General features: G+C 39.0%; 2 protein-coding genes across 3 annotated transcripts in view; one reads left to right on the top strand and one right to left on the bottom strand.

Annotated features, from left to right (window-relative positions):
* Positions 1 to 12967, bottom strand: part of LOC126200092 (RUS family member 1) — a 102260-nt gene extending 89293 nt beyond the window's left edge. The window contains exon 1 of the mRNA XM_049936678.1: positions 12685 to 12967. Within this exon, the coding sequence (XP_049792635.1) occupies positions 12685 to 12757 (73 nt within the window). The 5' untranslated portion in view covers positions 12758 to 12967. The remainder of the gene's footprint in view (positions 1 to 12684) is intronic.
* Positions 12968 to 16107: 3140 nt separating this feature from the next.
* Positions 16108 to 18228, top strand: LOC126238953 (uncharacterized). Of its 2 annotated transcripts, none has more exons than XR_007545357.1 (2): positions 16108 to 16206; positions 17453 to 18228. XR_007545357.1 is itself a non-coding variant. In XM_049947824.1 (2 exons), the coding sequence occupies exons 1-2, from the start codon at positions 16432 to 16434 to the stop codon at positions 18035 to 18037; spliced, it is 642 nt and encodes a 213-aa protein (XP_049803781.1). In that variant the 5' UTR covers positions 16430 to 16431; the 3' UTR covers positions 18038 to 18228. The 2 variants fall into 2 exon arrangements, 1 of the variants encoding a protein (XP_049803781.1); XM_049947824.1 differs by lacking the exon at positions 16108 to 16206 and adding an exon at positions 16430 to 16488.
* Positions 18229 to 19569: the final 1341 nt, after the last annotated feature.

Raw genomic sequence — 19569 nt, 5'->3', positions numbered from 1 at the left:
TATGCTACAACATTGAGGAGCTGGTTGCCTAAATAAAGTTCTGGATCGGGGTGTACTGTGGGTTGACAACAAAAATGTATAACCCGCTTTTTGGAGGGAGAAAACTTGAAGCCATGGGCAGTGGTCTATGCAGAGGCCCATCAGATGGCACCTTGGAGCTGGCGCTCAGCAGATGCTACCGATTGGGAGCTGCATCAGATGACAAAATTGTCAACGTACAATGCCGGGGTAACAAGAGGCCCAACAGAGGTCACACGCCCATTGTTGGCAATGAGGAAGAGTGTGAGACTTAGCACAGAATCCTGTGGGATGCAATTCTCCTGAATCTGAGGGGTGCTAAGTGAAGTGCCAAACGAACCTGGAAGAGCCAGTGAGATAAAAAATAGCAGACAAAAATCAGAAGGGGACCACGGAAGTCCCAGTCATGGAGGGTAACTAAAATGTGATGGCGCGAAGCCATGTCATATGCCTTATATAGGTCAAAGAAGACCGCGACAAGGTGCTGGTGGCGAGTAAAAGCCTGTCAGGTGGCTGATTCCAATTGGAGTAAATGTTCAGTTGGAGATAGCCCTGCCCGGAATCCACAGTGATATGGGGACAAAAGGCCCCGGGATTCGAGTACCCAACATAATCTGTAGCTGACCACCTATTCGAGCAGTTTACAAAGTACATTGTGATGGAAAAGCATCCATGAGCAAAATGTGGTTGAAGACGCTGAGGAGCTATTGCCTCTGGGGAGCATCCAAATGTTGCATCATCTAGCTATGGAAGGAATCCTGGCCTGGGGCTGTGTCTTCTGGGGAACTAAAAGACTGCACTAACTCCCGTTTAGTGAATGGTGCATTATTCGGCTCAATACGGTGTGGCATGAAACAGAGGTGGGTCAGTTCGACTCTGCGTTTCTGCTGGAACAAGGTGGTAGGCTAGGAAGGGGATGATGATGCCATCACAAATTGTGTTGTAAGGTGTTCTGGGAGGACCGATAGATCAGTGCACAGAGCACCTTGGAGGTTCAGGCCCTGGACAGTGGGCTATTGCTAGCAGCCCAGAAGGCTACGGAGCTTGGACCAAATCTGCAATGAAGAGGCATACTCCACCTAATAAGGTAACGAGCCTTAGCACGGAGATGCTTAAAAGTGAGGAAGTTGGTCTGTGAAGTGTGTCGCTTAAAGCGCTGCAGTGCCTGTCAAAGTGCACAGAAGATGTATATAAAGGCCAATTGGCCATGCAAAATGCTCAACATGGGAGCCTGTCTGCCTGACGGCAGCAGGGTAACGATAGAATCACTGGAAAGTGGTTACTGTCACAAATGTCATCATGGAATGACCAATGTAGGGGAGCCACGAGGGCAAGGGAGGAGATCGTCAGATTGATAGCAGAGAAGGTGCCATGAGCGGCACTGACGTGGGTAGGGGAACCATCATTGAGGAGACACAAATCGAGGTCTGTGATAAGTTGGTCAATTAGGATACCCCTACCCGTTGAAGTGACACTCCCCCACACTGGATGTTGGCCACTGAAGTCCCCAAGGAGGAGAAAAGGGGCGGGAGTGGCTGGATTAAGGTAGACAGTGCAATATAAGGAAGTGGCCTACCTGGAGGAAGGTACACATTGCAAATGGTGATTGCCAGAGTTGTTTACACTCGAACCACTATCGCTTCCGAGTTGGTACGTAGGTGGATCCAGTCACTAATGACATCAGAGCAAACCAAAATGCAGACCACACCAGATACTACCCCGAAGCCAGCACAGTTCCAACAGAATGCCTGATAACCACGAAATGTTGCAGAGCGGTCATCACGGAAATGTGTTCCTTGAAGAACGAGACAGAATACAGAATAGGAGGAGACAAGACATTGCATTTCCGGTAGGTGACGATAGTATCCGTTGTAATTCCACTGGATGATCATGTGGCGAAAGTCCAAGGTAGACATGAAGAAGCCAAGGAGGAGGTCAGGTCACTTGGTTCATAGTAGTCACCGGCAAGGATTAGGTGACATCCATAAATAAGATGCCAGACTCAGGTTGCAAGGGGGGAGATGGCACCTACAGGGGCACCGGGGGTGCCGTATCTTGGGATTTCTGTCTCTTCTTCTTCTCTTTCTGAGGTGGAGGAGGGCAAGGCACAGGGGGTGAACAGGTTTCTGCAAGATCGGGAACCGAAAGAGAGCGGGTGACCTTGGGTGCACAGATGGTGCGTCTCATGGCCAAGTGGTGGTAAGAGTCATCCAGCCTGAGAGATGCCGGGGGTCCCGAGAAGGAGTCCGATCACCGGCAGATGCTGAAGAAGGGTGGCACTTCTTCCGCCGTGATGGGAGGTTGTGGGAACTGCAGGGGAGGGGAGGGGAGAGAGGGACGGGTCTGGGTTAAGGATGAGGGAGGAAGAGGAAATGAAGTAACAGAGGCAGAAGTTGAAGACAGTGACATTGGATGGAGTCTCGCATACTTCTGGTGAGCCTCAGCATAAGACAGGTGATCCAGGGACTAGTATTCTTGGATCTTCTTTTCTCTCTTGTAAGCTGGGCAATCTAGCGAGCGAGGGGAACGGCGGTCAACACAACTGACACACACAGATGCTAGAATGCAGGGGCTTCCCTCATGGAGTGGGTGGCCACAGTCGCCACACAAAAGGTCTGCATATGCCCAAAACGCAAGCACTGCATAAGCGGTGGTGAGCCTGGCCCTCCTCCCATGTTGTAGCCAGGGAAGGGAAGGATGCTGGGTCATATGAAGCAGTATTCAATGATCCTTCACCATTCGAAGAGGTGGCGATTTGAGAACGGTCAGATTTTTGCAGCTTGATACACTTCAAGTGCCAAGCATCTCTGATACCTCCCACTCTGACCAGGGCTCTCCCCATGGGCGCCACCTAGCCACAGCAAGAGCCATCTGGTATGGCGGCCACTGCCGGCAGTTCCCGAGCTCCAAGATGACAAGCAACCATTCCTTGGCATGCATGGGCAGGGAACACTTCAGGTATCACTAGGGTGAGCCATGTGTTGTCAGGGGGCTCAGCCATATGGGTTCATAACAGCCCCTCCACATGGACTTGCTACATGTGATGGTGACCTAGCAGGGTGGAAAGGAGCTGCAGTAGGGAAGGGAGAGGGAAGAGAGTGGGGAGAAGGGGGAGAAAGGGGAGAGGAATCCACACCGTAGATGCTAGGGAGGGAGTTCTTCCCTATATGGGTCACACTAAAAACAGGAAATTTTGAAGTGAAGGTCAGACCTCAAGTGGGGACCTAAATGCCAAAAATGATGGAAGAACAGGCAAAAGGAACCAATACAGGAAACTAGATGGATAGCCACGTCAACAGAAATCAGAACACCAAGAGAAGGAAGGAGGTGGCAACGGGGAAGGTGCGAGGACAGAGAGGGAGGGCAGGGAGAAGGAAACGCAGCTACGGAAGGAAAAATCAGCTGCAATAGCTCGGGGCCCCATCTGTGCCATGCACGAACTCACGAAAGAACCGTGAGCCGCCTGGGGGGGGGATTAGGAAATGAGACCTAAAAGTAATGCACGAGTTTTGCTATTTGGGCAAGAAAATAACTTACTATGGCTGAAGTAGAAAGGATATACAACACAGACTGGCGGTGGCATGAAAAGTGTTTCTGAAGCTGAGGAATTTGTTAACATCTGGTGTTGATTTGTAAGTCTTTTCTGAAGATATTTGTCAGGAGTGTAGCCTTGTACAGAAGTGAAACATGGACAACAAGCAGTTCAGGCAAGAGAATTGAAGCTTTTGAGATGTGGTGTTAGAGAAAAATGCTGAATATTAGGTGGCTATACACGTAACTAATGAGGAGAGACTAATAGAAATTGGGAGACAAGAAATTTGTGTCATAATGTGACCAAAAGAAGGGATCTGCTTGATAGGACACATTCTGAGACATCAAGGAACCATCAATAGCTGCATCAAACTAGTTTTCAAGCTGAAGACCACAATAATGACAACAAATAATTTTCATTGGTATTTCAGTAATTTATTTACCTTATGGGCATTGGTTTATGTATCTGACCAGCTGTATCAGTAACAGTCATAATACATTGTTAAGAATGTTGCTTTTCTTGGCCATCTAGCAAAAAGAGATACTATAATGCTAACACTACCAAATTTGCTTGTATTCAATATCCAAGCAGATGATTTGCAGTTATATGACACATATATAATTACATTTTTATTTGTAAAGGGGAAAAAATGAGCAGTACATTCTGTATTTTAATATGTGCGTAAGCAAAAATTTTCATCCTATTCTCAGTCTTAATTCATTTACAGTTTAGGGTTTTCTGTTGGAAATCTTCAAACTACACAGTTCTGCTTTGAACATACCAACCAATATTCTTGTTCCACTGTTTGTGAAGGTATGTTGTATTTATTTATTTTTCTCCAAAAAAGCAATTATATTTCTCTTTACAACTGTTTTTATTAAGTAGGCCTACATACTGGTATGGTTTTTTGTATATGTTTAGATACTCTGGTGGTATGTCCTCTTGTAGATGGAATGAGTTGAGGAAGGGCTCAAAAGCTTTTCCCATCCTGCACTGCGGGTCTTGTTAATTCTTGGATTCCATCTCTGCTGAAAGAGTAGTTATTTATCTGCACTACAGTTGTTACTTCCGATTACTGATATGATTCAACCTTTATGATAAAATTAATTAAACTGCATATAATTACCATGAGTATGGTATTTCCGTGAAGTGATAACAGTAATCATTGTTGTGATGGGTCTATAGCTTGTTATTCCGAGATCTGTACTCTGCACCATTTGTCTGTGAAACTGAATATACATATGTGAAGTGAAATGGCTCTGATTCTCATCATGAACAGATTGGTGGAAGTATGTAGTAACAGTATTATTTACATGTCACTCGATCATATTACAAAATTCCAGACATATAAAATTATATGGAAACAAATAAGCATTTTGCACACATTATGAAACTGGAGGTAATTTACAGCATTTAAATGATTCACCTAAGCACATGAAGGCTAAATCTATTTGTTGCCTCACTATCTACAGAGGAAGTATATTTGACTGATAATGTGTAACATATATCAGGAGCAAGGAGTCATGTGAATAAAAATCAATATTCATTTATTGCAGTGTCCAGTCACTGAAAAGAACTGTCGCTACACAAAGTACAAAGCTACAGCTCAAAAGTGATGAGGAGTGGCCCTGCAGTGGTGTAGGGTGCAGTTACTATTACACTGTTCTTCTCAATGCTCCCCAAGAGAAAGCAATGAGCATGGATTACACTGATACTCTTGGTTGTAATAATTACACTTGGATCAGTCAGTTAGTTACTGTTGTTAAGGGTGTTGCATAAGAATGCAGGTATGTTGTACAAGAATGCGATCTCTCTTTTAAACATTGTTCCAACAGTACTTTTCATTGAAGTCTTTCAAGTACCCTGCATAAATAACTCTGTAAGTGAATTATCTTGGAAACATTAGAATCTTTCAACAGGTTGTGGGCAGGCATCAAAAATTGCATAAGCGACCGTTCACCAGATTTTATAAAGTAATACATGTACATGTCAGTGATGAATTCCTAATCAACAAATAGTGAAAAGCAGCATCAGTAAATAAAAATAGCAGAATTATTCTACCAGCTGTCAGACAAAGTGCAGTCAGAAAAATCAGTTACATGTTTCAAGGTCACACAGTAAATTTTTGTTTGTCACCATCGGATTTTATTAAGTCACAATTAGAACTCTTAAGCGAGGACCAATACGGAAACGTCATACGTATTTCCTGACAATTTCAACAACACTGAAGTTAAAGATGTTATAATTAGTAAGACGTGGCCAGAAAGTTAAACTGTCAGGAAGAAAAACTGAACAACATGAGACACTTTGGATTGAGAAAGATCTTAAGGCACAAAATTTTATATGTTTGAATAGCAGAAGCAACATAGGCAGGACAATAGCAAATAAAAGTTGGGTAGTCAACTGCTTAAAAAATTATACAAGCTGTATAGCAAGAAATTAAATTTAACAAGTTACATTTTGCCAAGAAATTTCTTCAGTTATAAATACAATACTAGTACAGCAGCTACTAAAAACTGTACATAAACTCAAGAACATGTGGAGGATTTAGCAGCAGAAGGTGAAGCTGTGAAGGAGAGCTGGATTATGTTATAAATTCTTGGAATGTTACCATCAGTACTGCATGGGATAATGAAGTAGCAGCTGAAAATAACCTCAACACATTATTTGAATGTTTGTATCTGGATGAAGAGAGATTGAATGACACAGAATAGTCAAGCATGTCGTGAAATGCTTTCATCTCGAAACAAAACAAACACTTTGTCAAAGCAAGTCAGCAAGATGAGTTTACAGTTCATTGTTTCAAATGTGGCAAAACTAAACATCTGAAGGAACACTGTAGAAATAAACCACGTGCCAAATACTTAGTATACTGTAGAGGCAATTAATCGTGTAACAACCATAAACAAAAGGGTTATTTCACAAGCAAACGTATAAATGAAACATAAGACAGAAATGAGACGAGGGGAAAAAAGTTGTAAAGAATTAAGAAGTTTCAAGCAGCAAGCATTAGTTGCTGTTAGATTATCAACTAAAAACATAAATTTCATAAATTTGTGATTGGCAGAGAAAACATTTGGTAGAAATACTGAACCACCATGCAACACATGACACTTAGAAAAGTCTGGTTAACAAATTACATAAAATTGAATCAATGTACGAACGTGTTGCTGCTGAGACAGAAAGAATTTGAGTGGCAGATGTCGAATTACAGGATTCCAATGGGAGCAATGATACAATTTAATACCAAAGAATGTTTTGTATTTAACAATATACATTTCTGCAGCAGAAGTCTGTTAACACAAAGATTTCTGGGTATGAAACCACATCACAATGTAAAAAAAAAGAAAACAATAGGCCTACTGAAGAAAACAGCACATTTTGTCCATTACTACACAGGCTTTCTTAAGAGTGTACTGCATCTAGTCCCAGGAGGAGGGCACTTTAAGCGTGGCTGAAATGTTAGTTACTTACAGTATAGTTTTTGGGTCAATGGAAGTGCCAATTCCACCCATCTATTTTGACCTGTGATATAAGGGTGTTGTGGTGTGCAACATCATTATGGCAAGGAGTTTGAGTTGGTTGTGTTTGTACAGATCATTTGAGCCTTGGTGTTGGATATATGAAGTCTCTGGCAGTGTTTGTAATTCCAAATGTAAAGTTTGGAAATTTTTTCAGTGAGTTACCATTTTTTTGTTTCTTTTTTGTTTACGTGTTTGGAATTTTTGTTAGGCGTTGTTGGTTTGATGTTTGTGGTGCAGTGAGACATTTAATTTATTGTGTGACTTCTGTTGTTAGGTATGGATATGATTAAATATAATAGTGCTACGTCGCGGTCGGAGATGGGGAGGACATGTTGTCCATTATTAAATTCATCCAGTTATTTTGAACGATTGCTGAGATTGTGAAGTGTAGTATTTGTCACAAGGACATGGGGTTGACCTGAGTTCTGATGTCTTGGGGCAGGAACGGGTACATGTGGTGGTGGTGGTGGAGAGTGTGTGTGTGTGTGTGTGTGTGTGTGTGTGTGTGTGTGTGTGTGTGTGTGTGTGTGTGTGTGTGGTGGGGGTGAGGGGGTTGGAGGGGGAGGAGTTGGGCTGGCCGACGTAGTTTGCAGTGCTGGAATTTGTTGGTTGTACTTAATTGTTTCTTTTGGGTCTATTCTTCTCGAGTTGTGATGTTTTGTGTATTTATGGTGTACTGAACGTGTTTTAATTTACGTAGGGATGTTTGGTTGTTGGATTTTTGAGGTGTTGTGGTTTTGCTTTTATTTTTCATAGTTGTAGGTGTTCGTTTACTGGTATCAATAGTTGTACTTGACCTATACAGGTCAAGGGAAATGACCGATTCCAATTTTCATAGTTTTAGTTGTAGGTGTTGGTGTTTTGGTAGTGTCAGCTGTGGGTGACCTATATAGGTCAAGGGAGGTGTCAAGATTCCTGTAGATTCTGTTGGTGTAGTGGGATGTTGTAATCGTTTTTTGTTTTCTTTTTTGGTCATGTTATGTGTTTATGGATTGTAGTGTACTTTTTGTTACTGTTTTATTTAGCTCGTCCCCATCCTAAAACGCCCAATTTCCCACGATTGTCCTGTTAGTTTGATTGTATTTTTGGAGGGAGATGTTATTGTCTTATTTATACGTATTTTCATGTTTGTTTGCATGTGTAGGTAGTGATGTCATAGGCACCATATTGGAGACGCTTAGAATAACCATTTCCGTCATACTGATGGTGTCATGGGTTAAAGCAGACATGTGGAATCGAACATTTATGTAGTCCTAGTTTTTTACATTATGTCATGGTATGAAACTCACAAAACTTTATGTTAAACATTTTATATGCACCAAATAAAACTTTCAATTTATTTCCTGTTATTGAGATCTTACATAAAGGCTCAGACTGTAGATATCTCAGTTTTGAAAACCACTGACAATCTGGAATCTGTTGCAACAGGCAGACACAAAAGACAGCTGTATAAAATGTTTTGTACAACAGAATTTAACAAATATGTGGTAGCAATCTCAATTAAAATGTGGCATGAAAATTTAGCACATCTAAAAGTCATATACATCAGAGACGTGATAAAATGAAATAGCACTAATTACATGAAACGCTGGAATGAATACCCATATGCTGGTACTATCTACAGCAAACACTCACAAATCTCATCCAACAAATGCGGGCTTAATTCATTTTGACATAGGTGAAATGAATCTCATCTTGTTGAGGGATATTTTTTGCTGGTTAAAGACGATTTTTTTCATATTTCAACAATGGAAAATCCAGGACGGAATGTAACAGTATTATGAAAAGGACAGTTGCTACTCACCATATAGCGGAGGTGCGAAGTCTCAGGTAGGCACAACAAAAGACTATCAGACAATGAGCTTTCAGTCAACAAGCCCTTTGTTGGAGATAGAACAGACAACAGCCTCAGCAGCCAGACTGTTGTTGTGTGTGTGTGTGTGTGTGTGTGTGTGTGTGTGTGTGTGTGCGAGTTGTATTCGCATGAGTGTGTATTTGTCTGTTCCATCTCCAATGAAGGGCTTGTTGACTGAAAACTCATTGTCTGATAGTCTTTTGTTGTGCCTACCTGCGACTCGGCACCTCCGCTATATGGTGAGTAGCAACTGTCCTTTTCATAATACTGTTACATTCCGTCCTTTGGATACAGTCTCACAAAGTCAGTTTTTGACAAAATAGCATATCTGACAAAGGCTCTTTTCATTTTTTTTTTTCCATTCTTGCTTCATCTGTGAACCTCAACCAGGAACATAGCAGTCATATCCAAAATTTTTCAAATGAGTAAGATCCATTTTTTGTCCAAATCACAATTCAGTGAGTCTTTTTCCCTAAACTCCTTCCAGTTTGATTTAGCATAAAGACTGCATAATTTATTGCTATAGCCCACAGATTCTCATTCAGGTTTCATGCATATGCTCTTACTCAATAACTATGTATTGTTCTCATTCAGTTTTTTCATTTCGTTAAAGTGTGTACATTGTTGTTTTGATATGAAAAAACTTCAAGTTCATAAAGAAGATCTCTAGTGAGAGCATGTTTGATTTTGATACCATTTTCATTAAAGTTACCAATTTGGTAACAGCTTCATCTTCAGAAATGGGAAAAAATATTATGAAAAGGGTAGGTGCTCCTCACCATGTAGTGGAGACGCTGAGTCGCAGATAGGCACAACAAAAAGACTAAGAAAATGAGCGTTCGGCCAACAAGATATTCATTGGAGATATAACATACACACACGCAAATTCAACTCTCTCTCTCTCTCTCACACACACACACACACACACACACACACACACACGAAAACAGTAGGCCGTGTGTGTGTGTGTGTGGGGGGGGGGGTCGTGTGTGCTATTTTGTCAAAAACTGACATTCTGAGATCGTGGCTGTGTACTAAATGTAGGCGACTGCAAAGCAATCAACCATCCTGCCTAAGGTAATGTCATACTTGGCACTATAATCAAAGATGATTTTGATACCATTTTCATGAAAGTTATCAATTTGGTAACAGCTTCATCTTCAGAAATGGGAAAAAATATTATTAAAAGGGTAGGTGCTCCTCACCATGTAGTGGAGACGCTGAGTTACTGTAGTTAAGACTTTCACAAGATAAAATAGAATGTAAAACCTTTAACTTGTGTCAGAGTATTGCATAAAAAGCAAGACAGATGTTATAAAGCCAGACTAGTTAAAAGAGGTTTTGAGCAAGACATTCAGAATCTTTTAGTGCTATAGCTCATTATGAATCAATTAGAATGCTTCTTAGTCTTGCAGTAACAAATAAAGTGAAAACAACAGCTTTGATGTAAGGACAACATTTCATTGATCTGCATAAGGAATTCTACATGATGCAACCTGATAAATTCTACTTTCATACAAATAAGAGTTTGTAAGCTGAGTAAGAGTTATATTGCCTACAATAAGCTCCATAAAACTGGAACAAGAATATCTCAAATTATCTGATGACACCTGGATATGTAAACACTGATGATGATCCTCATATATAGTATAGAGTGAGAAAAATTATGAAAGCAAAGTTTGATGGTGATGAAACACTAGTTACTGAACAGAAGACAGACAACATTATGATGTTGTGAAGAAGCTGAATCAAATTCTAAAACAATGCTTGTCAGGACATTTCAAAATCAAATATCATATCTTAAAAATTTACCAAAATAAGTTCTAGGCCTACATGTCCAAAGAATATTTTACGAGATTTTTAGTTTGATGAGTTAAATCCAATATGCCTAGATACATCCACAGAATGTGAAATGGTGATCGGCGAAGAAAATTTTGTCGATGATGAGCCAAATGAAAGAACTGAATGCTATCAAGAAGCTACACAGAGTCTACTGTACCTTGAAACTATATAGGCCTAATTATTTTGTTATTAATTACTTAAACAGATTTAGCAATAAGCTATTAGACAACGGAAAATAGTAAAATGTATTTTTCTGCACCTAAAAGGAACTATGTAATATGGTGTATTCTTTGATGGGGGCTCAACACCACTTTCTGGTGTGATTCTGATTATGGAGGTGGTATCGCAATTACACGCTCCACCGGCAGAGTTCCTTTCATGTGAGGACAACCCATTATTTGGTAAGAGCAAAAGCAATGTCCTGTGGAAAATTCAACAGCCAAAGCAGACTACAGAGCTGCTGTCTCTTCAGTGAATGATGTAATGTTGAATACAACATCATGGAGAAGAACTTAAAACTTTCACGTTGAACCAAGCAACAGAACTGTGTGTTGACAATTAAGCTGTCATATAGACATTAAACAATACTCATAAAGGAAAAATAACATAATGAAAAAAATAAAATAAAATACTGAAAACGATAAAACAACATGAGGCAAAAAAATAATAATTGAAAAGGAAAATGACGTCAGGCAAGGGACATACTGAAACTACATAAAAGTTCACTTAACAACATTCATGGAATGACTATCAATTTAAAACATGTTGAAAGCTGACACACTGACCAAGCCAAGACTCATAAAGTGTTTGAATAATTAAAAACAAAAATAATTGAGTAGGAGTGTTCTGAGTTAATTTTTTTCTTTACTGAAGTTTCGTTGCTGCTTGTCATGTATGGTGTTCATATATGCGTTCCCTGACTTTTTCAGGCAGTATTATGATTACTCATTAACCAGTCAGTTAGTTACTGTTGCTAACCATGTCATATGAGAATGTGATCTATTAAAGTCCTATAATCTTTTAAACATTGTTCAAATTATTATCTTTGAATAAGCCAAATTCAAGGGAGATGAGTAGGCCTATGTGTTCTAGACAAATGAAGAACATGAAAGGAATTAGTGACACTACAATTTATTTCAGAAGATGGGTTAAAGAAACGAAAACAAACGTTTGCAGCATTTATAAATTTAAAGAAAGCGTTTACAATGTTGACATAATTACACTCTAAGAAATTCTGAATGCTGAAAGTAAAGAATACAGGAATCAAAAGGTTAAATTTGCAATTTGTACAGAAAAACCACAGTTATATGGGTCAAAGGATATGGAAGGGAAAGTGGTCGAGATGGCAGTGAGGCTTGGTTGTTTTATATCCCCAAAGTTGTTCAATCTGTACAATGGGCAAGCCATAAAAGAAACCTTGGTGGAATTCGAAAACCGGCTTAAAGTTCAAGGAAATGAAATAGAAACATTGTGGTTCGTCAATGACAACGTAATTCTGAAAGAAATGGCCAAGGAATCGGAAGAGCTGCTGAACAGAATGGTTACTGTCTTGGAAGGAGTAGCATTACACCTATTAGTTCGAACGCATTACAGGTTATTTACGAACACGGTCTTATTATTCTGATGACTTTATGTGTATTAACTCGACTGCTTCTGTAAATCTGCATGTTTTGTGGTGTAAGAATATTATAATCTGATAAAACTATTTTTTGATACATGCTTTTGTAACACGCCACCGACTAGGCACTACCTAGACCGCAAAATATCAACGCGTGACAGTACGACGCAACGAAGAACTAATACAGAAGCAAAAGCAGTAAGAAGGTAACTTGACATGATTTTATAAAGACGATGCTAACAGCAAAAAGCGTCAAACAGTATTAAATCCCAAACACACGAAATTAATATCTTACATTCTGGTTTAACATATATTTTTTCTCGGCCGAACGGACCGTACTTTTCTCGCAGCAAAATCTCCTCGGGCATGGTAATGAACCGGATGGGCAATTTATTAACTACACTTTAAACATCAAAGGAAAACAGTCGGTATCCACATCATCAAAACACTGAGCACGCTGTTACGTGTTTACGTATGGCGACAACATAACACAGGCAAAGAACTCACACCTGTCACACACCAAGGGGGCTATTTTTATTTTTGCTTGTAGCACTATTTAGCCACCATTATTAAAAAAAAATAATTACAGCAAGGTAACTTTAAGCCTTGAACAGAAACACTCTGTAGAGGAGACAATCGTAAATGCTAATACGCCTTCGGAATATATTGTGATATATAGCCAGTGGGGAGTATAGACACAACTGGCAGCAAGTCACTTGTTTTGTGTAAGCCAAGGTTACGTGTAAGCATGTAATTCAGTTCTTATTTGATCGGCGGTAATTATTCCTTTCATGCCGTGTCCACACGCTTGCCAAACCTCGACAAGCCATCACAAATTCAAACGTGTGGATAGGGCGTTTGGCTTGACTTGGATAGGTCGAGTGTAGATTTTTTGGCACAAATCAAAGGCGGTTTGCGGCAAGGGCTTGCGACGCGTCCACACGTCTGTTGTGGACTTATAGTGATGGGCTAAACTGCGATTTTCCGATATCAGTGATTTCTGTGAATGCTACTTTTCAGTATCTGTTATTCTTAACTGCGATTTGTCGCAGTTAAGAGTCGCAGTTAAGGAACATAGGTCGTGTATCCCTCCGCCACTGCTATTTCTGCGATTTCTGCTACTTCCGCGATTTCTGCTACTTCTGCGATTTCTGTGACTTCTGCTACTTCTGCGACTTACTACTGTATGAAAAAGTTACATCTGTCAACACGGAAAATTGCATCGCAACAAACCTGTCATTGGCAAGTATGTTTTACGTTTTTTCTTCCGTTGGCTTTAATTTTGTACTAAAGAAACAACTGTGAAAATATTAATAGTGTAATTAATATGTAAGTAGCCGTACAGTACCGTAATAGTTCGTCTTTAGAAAATGAATTCTAACATATTGTTATGTTCACAGGTACCTGAACTACATTTCAGTCACTCAGTAAAGTGATAACTCAAAATATCATTGTCAACAGATCTGAAGAAATTGCCACTGCGTCTTTAGACCGTTTTCGTCAGACGAGAGGTTAGTTTCTAAGCGTTTCGATGGACTTAATTACTTCAGTGAGATCGTTCTTGCAAATGTGATATTCATTATAGCAAATATTAGCAATCTACTCTGTCAATTATATTTCTAGTAATTAATGACAGCAAAAATTGTTTAATAATCCTTGTGTTTTTGCAGACACAGTTCTGACTCTGATTACTGGTTGCTGTACGTATCTATCCACATCAAGGCTGTTGGGAGAGACTCGAAGATTCAAGACAGCTCTTAGAGGATTTGCAGTTTAAAAGTGAAACAATTGTGAAATAAGTGTGTGAATGATTAAGCTGTGTTTTATTGAAGTTGTTGTGCGATTTTAAAGGAATAATAAATGTCAAATACAGTGAGTGAATAATAAAAATCTCATTTTCCACATGTTAAGCCGTCCTATACCCATAATTTTCCGCCACTTACTTATTGGTAAACACTTGTTGGAGAGCGACATGCCGCTCCCTGACCTGTAACATATCCCGAAGTCTACAATATGCATTTTGAGGCTGTTGATATGAAAGTGAGAAGTACAGATCTTCCAGTTAAATCAGGAATAGCTTAAGTGCATTACTTGAAAGTAACACAGGAAAAGCTTACTTATGTAGGTGGTAGTAGTGTCGGCAAAAAGTTCTTGTGTGTGAAGTTGCCATGTAGAACACCAGGTGTAAAACTTTTCTCCCTAGTCTTGAACTGTGTCGGTACAAAAGTGAGGCATTCATATGACTGTTTTCATTTCTCTACACTTATACAGATGTCTGAGTTCTGCTGTGTTAACATTGCAAAGTCCTGTAGGCATGTGGAGTATTAACCAAAACTGTCATATTGGAAGCAGAATCAAACACATTTGTTACCTTACTTGATATTTTCAGGAGAAAATGGCAATGTTGCTTCTTATTAATATAATACATTCAGAGTCACAGCAGTATTTGACCAACCATAACTGATGCTGAATGTGCATGTCGTCATATAATATGAAAGGCTTATTTCAATAGTGGTACAAGTCCATTACCTCCACTTTTCTGTCTATAATGCTTCTAAAATTAGTGATCCAAACAAACATAAATAAAGGTTCATCTCTAGCAAGAAGCCATATGCTTGAATATTTCTGGTATCTCAACTGCAGATTTTTCAGCGCTCATTTAACTTTACGACTCTATATCTCAAAATTAACAAAAATGGACTTGTACCACTATTGAAATAAGCCCTTCATATGCACACACAGCACATCGATCTCGTGAGGCACAAGGCTCTCATAACGAAGTACGTACGTCGGTCAACAGATGACACTAGGAAAAGTATGTTAACTGCGCTTTTTAGTTGCTACTTGCGACTCTTAGTTGCGATTTGTCACAGAAATCGCAGTTTGACTCGGTAGCGAATAGCGTAGTATGAACTTTGCTCAACAGATGGCAGTGCTAACTGCGCTTTTTAGTTGCTACTTGCGACTCTTAGTTGCGACTTGTCACGGAAATCGCAGTTAGACTCCATAGCGTACCGCAGAGATGGGCGTAGTACGAACTTTGACCAACAGATGGCACTGTTAACCGCGCTTTCTAGTTGCTACTTGCGACTCTTAGTTGCGACTTGTCACGGAAATCGCAGTTAGACTCCATAGCGTACCGCAGAGATGGACGTAGTACGAACTTTTGCCTACAGATGGCACTGTTAACCGCGCTTTTTAGTTGCTACTTGCGACTCTTAGTTGCGACTTGTCACGGAAATCGCAGTTAGACTCCATAGCGTACCGCAGAGATGGACGTAGTACGAACTTCGGCCAACAGATGCCACTGTTAACCGCGCTTTTTAGTTGCTACTTGCGACTCTTAGTTGCGACTTGTCACTGAAATCGCAGAAAGCAGTGCTAAATTCGACCAATAGATGGCTCACGTCTTTGAATGTGAAATACTACTTGCGACTGCTAACTGTGACTGAAATCGCAGTTAGATTCTGTAAAGTTGCTACTGTGATACCTGTGACTTCTCAGTCACTGCGATTTCTAACAGATATGCGATTTCCTGCCCACCACTATGGACTTAGTATTGTTTGTGCACTGGCGGCGGACAGAAGTGCGTTCTTCTTAGTATAGAAGTAGGCTACAGCAGGACAATTCATCGAATGTTATCAAGCAGAACCCTGCATTTGGGACCATAAAGATTAAAAAAAGTGTCTGATGCCTGGAGTCGTCTCAGTGAAGTTTTAAAGAAACATGTAAGGGAGATAAAAACAAAAGGAAATTCTTATTGTTACAGTTCGTAAACATTTAAAGAAAAAACAAGATTGTATTCGTTCTGGCTCAGGTACAAATTTATTTATTTATTAATATTTACAGGATATATACAATAAATTTCATAAATAGATGATTGGAACAAAGTCTATATTTTTCAAAGTTCTATATTTATTTTTGCTAAAATAGTTGTGTTACTAACAATATAGATATGTATATGACGTAAATAATGAGTAATAATTTTCTCTCAGGAGTCGAAGAAAATATTTTCGAACCAGTTTGGTTTGCATACCAGCTTATGGGATCTTTTCTTCTGCCAGTATATAACAACAAGATTGGTTTGAACTCAGATACGGTAAGCAAAAACATTTCAGTATTTTGGAATCTATCAATTTTGATTTTTATTGTTTCTGTGATATGAAGTATATGCTCTAAAATTAAGAAGTCAGAACTCCTCATGAAGCATTCGTACTCCTACAAAAGTATGAATTAAATTCGTCCCTAATCTTGACGTCATTTAACGGTGATCTTCGAGGTACAAGTGGCAAATTTTTTATTGCATTATATTCTTTTATATTCCGCCATGCACCAGGTGTTATCAGATTCCCATTACTATCCCATACATCCAAAGTTCCAGGGGGAATATATTTTTCTGAAGAATATCTACTTTTTCTGAGAAAGTTATGTGGTACACACAAGTCATAGTAATTTCTTTCACAGTTTTGAGATCTAAATTAATTGGTCTTCGAAAAATTCTGAACACTGAATTAAAATGCCAAAAGTATTCTCCACTCCAACCCAGATTCTAGACAATTGTTTGTTAAATATTCTTTTTGGCGATCCAATCTCATGATGTCCAGGGTAAGGCTTCATAACATGCATACTGAGTGTAAAGGCACCATCTGCTAAAAATACGTATGGCATGTTCACATTATTATTCGATCCAGGAAGTGGGCATGATGTGGGGAAGTTCATTTCGTTTCTGCAGATTCTTTGCCATAATAATGAATTGTTAAAAACACCACCATCACTAAGCCACCCTTGACATCCTATGTCAACAAGTATAAAGTTATAATTGCTATCGACTAATGCCAAAAGACTATACTGAAAGTTTCCTTGTAGTTGAAATATTCAGTTCTACTATGAGGCGAACACTCAATAACTATATGTTTGCCATCCAATGATCCCATACAACGTGGAAAGATTAATCCAATCTTCCGCTGTAGAGGGCATCTGAAAAGATAATGTTATAATAATAATTAAAATTTGAAATAATTTTTTCGTACCATATAATTATTAATAAAACGCAATTTTTGCAGCAATCAACATCATCAGAAACAGCTGGCGAAGAAACGGTGAATGAAGCCGAGGAGACAGAAAATTATAACAGTGTGGTGGGTTCCACGACTCCTGCATCTACGGTTTCTTCACCATCTACAAGTAAATCTAAGGAGAAATCTTGTCGTCGCACTGCTTCGAATATAGCGGAACAGCTAATGACCAGGGCATTTGGTCAATTAACGAATGTACTTAGTCAACGTCTATCATGTGCAAATTCTGAAGATGATGAATGTGATATGTATGGTAAGCTGTTAGCCAAAAAGATGCAGGAACTGCCTCAAGACGACAGGAAATTAATGATGTATGAAATAGATGGTTTATTTATCAAAAGAATTAAACAGAGGTCCTTTTCGTGGGAAACACTGTCCCCTCATAATTCATTTCAATATTCTAGACCATCATCAGTGTCAAGTGGATATATAGTAGTACCAAACTGCTCAGCACATGTTCAGACGTCATTTTCTGAACCTTCTACCCCAAGTCATGACTCCTTCACTACCAATCCCATCTCCAATTTTGAAAGATCCTCCACTCCTTTACCACCACCAATATCCTTGAAATAGAGATGACAACATAACTATTTACTTAACCAAATCCAACCCTTCAAAGCCCACCTCTACAATTACAGTAATAACTAGTACCAGTATCTGATGGAATAATCATAGTTCAGAGACAAAACATTATTAACGAAGCATTCGAGAAAGCTTACAAAGATTTTGAGCAGTATGATATTAGAGAATAAGTAATAACAATTGTACAGATCACTGATTAATATTTTTGTACACCTGGTTCCTCAAACTAATAAAAAATGTTAAAAACAAAATATCAAACATGTTTCACATTGCCTTTATTTCCTCTTTCAGAACGTTATTAATAGCTCTGCAGACTTCAGGTATAATTTTTGATATTGCCTGGCTGGATACTTTAAACAAATAGTGTAGACTTTTGTAACTGTCTCCAGATGCTAAATATCTTAGTGTTATTGCCAGATGATATTTAGCTGGTATAGATTGTCTGAAGTCTGCATTTTTCTTCGAAATCATAGGTGAAATTTCATTTAGCTCATCCTGCAGAACTTATCAAACTGTCTAGATGGTTCATGAAGAAGCTCATTAGATTTTTCTTCCATAAATTCTCTGCAATCACAAATTGTGAATCAATAATTTTTTCATATGCCTAATTATATTAAATGAAATAAACATAAGAAACTATATAATGATCATAGATACATGAATGAAGCTATAATGTAATAATTTAACAATTACCTGGTATGGTTTCTATGAATTTTTAACATCCACCATCTTCTTTGCCATATTTTTCGTTTTCTTTCCTTATTTTTTGTTACTTTTATAATAAAGATAGGTTAAGCCAAAGGTTATGGCCAACACAACCTCAATGTCCATCATGCTTGCTTCTCCAGAACAAAGAAGTGCACTCATGAGCATGTGGATAGTTCCCCAACGTAGCCAATCGTTTGTAGAGGCTTGGAGTTTGCGGCAAGCGCCAAGTGTGTGGACACGGCATTAGATTTTAAAATCTTCTTGAACTATAAACTTGGTTATGGCATCGTATGTACTTTGGATTGTATCTCCAAGAACTGGGATAGTATAGAGTAGTTGGCAGTGACAAATTAAGCCTCAAAAGCTCCTGAAAAAAATTTGACTCTACTAGTGTCACAACACAGTATGGTTCACTAAAGTCATACTTGAACCCCTAGGCTGGGTGGGAATGCAACAGCCCTTCTTTTGGATCTGTTAAAGAACCCTCTCCAAGGAACTTAAATGCAGAGTATCCATGTAGATGTAGGTGTAGATTTGACACAGTTGATCACAAATTTTTATTAGACAAATTAGAACTATTAGGAAAAAGGGGTATGGCAAAGAATTGGTTTATGTCATACTTGGACAATTGCATGCAAATAATTGAAATTTCACATAGTTCGAAAAGATGTCTACAACTGGTCGTGAAAGGATAGAATAACTTCAATGTGAAAATGACACACTGTATAAACATCCAGTTAAATAAAAAACGCAATGGTACTACACTGACAACAAACAACGATGTACGGTACTACTAGATTGTGTAACTGATGTCA

The sequence above is a fragment of the Schistocerca nitens genome, chromosome 1 (genome assembly GCF_023898315.1).
Source record: "Schistocerca nitens isolate TAMUIC-IGC-003100 chromosome 1, iqSchNite1.1, whole genome shotgun sequence".
Taxonomy (NCBI): Eukaryota; Metazoa; Arthropoda; class Insecta; order Orthoptera; family Acrididae; genus Schistocerca; species Schistocerca nitens.
The sequence above is the reverse complement of the archived record's forward strand: the minus strand, read 5'-3'. Positions and strand labels throughout refer to the sequence as shown.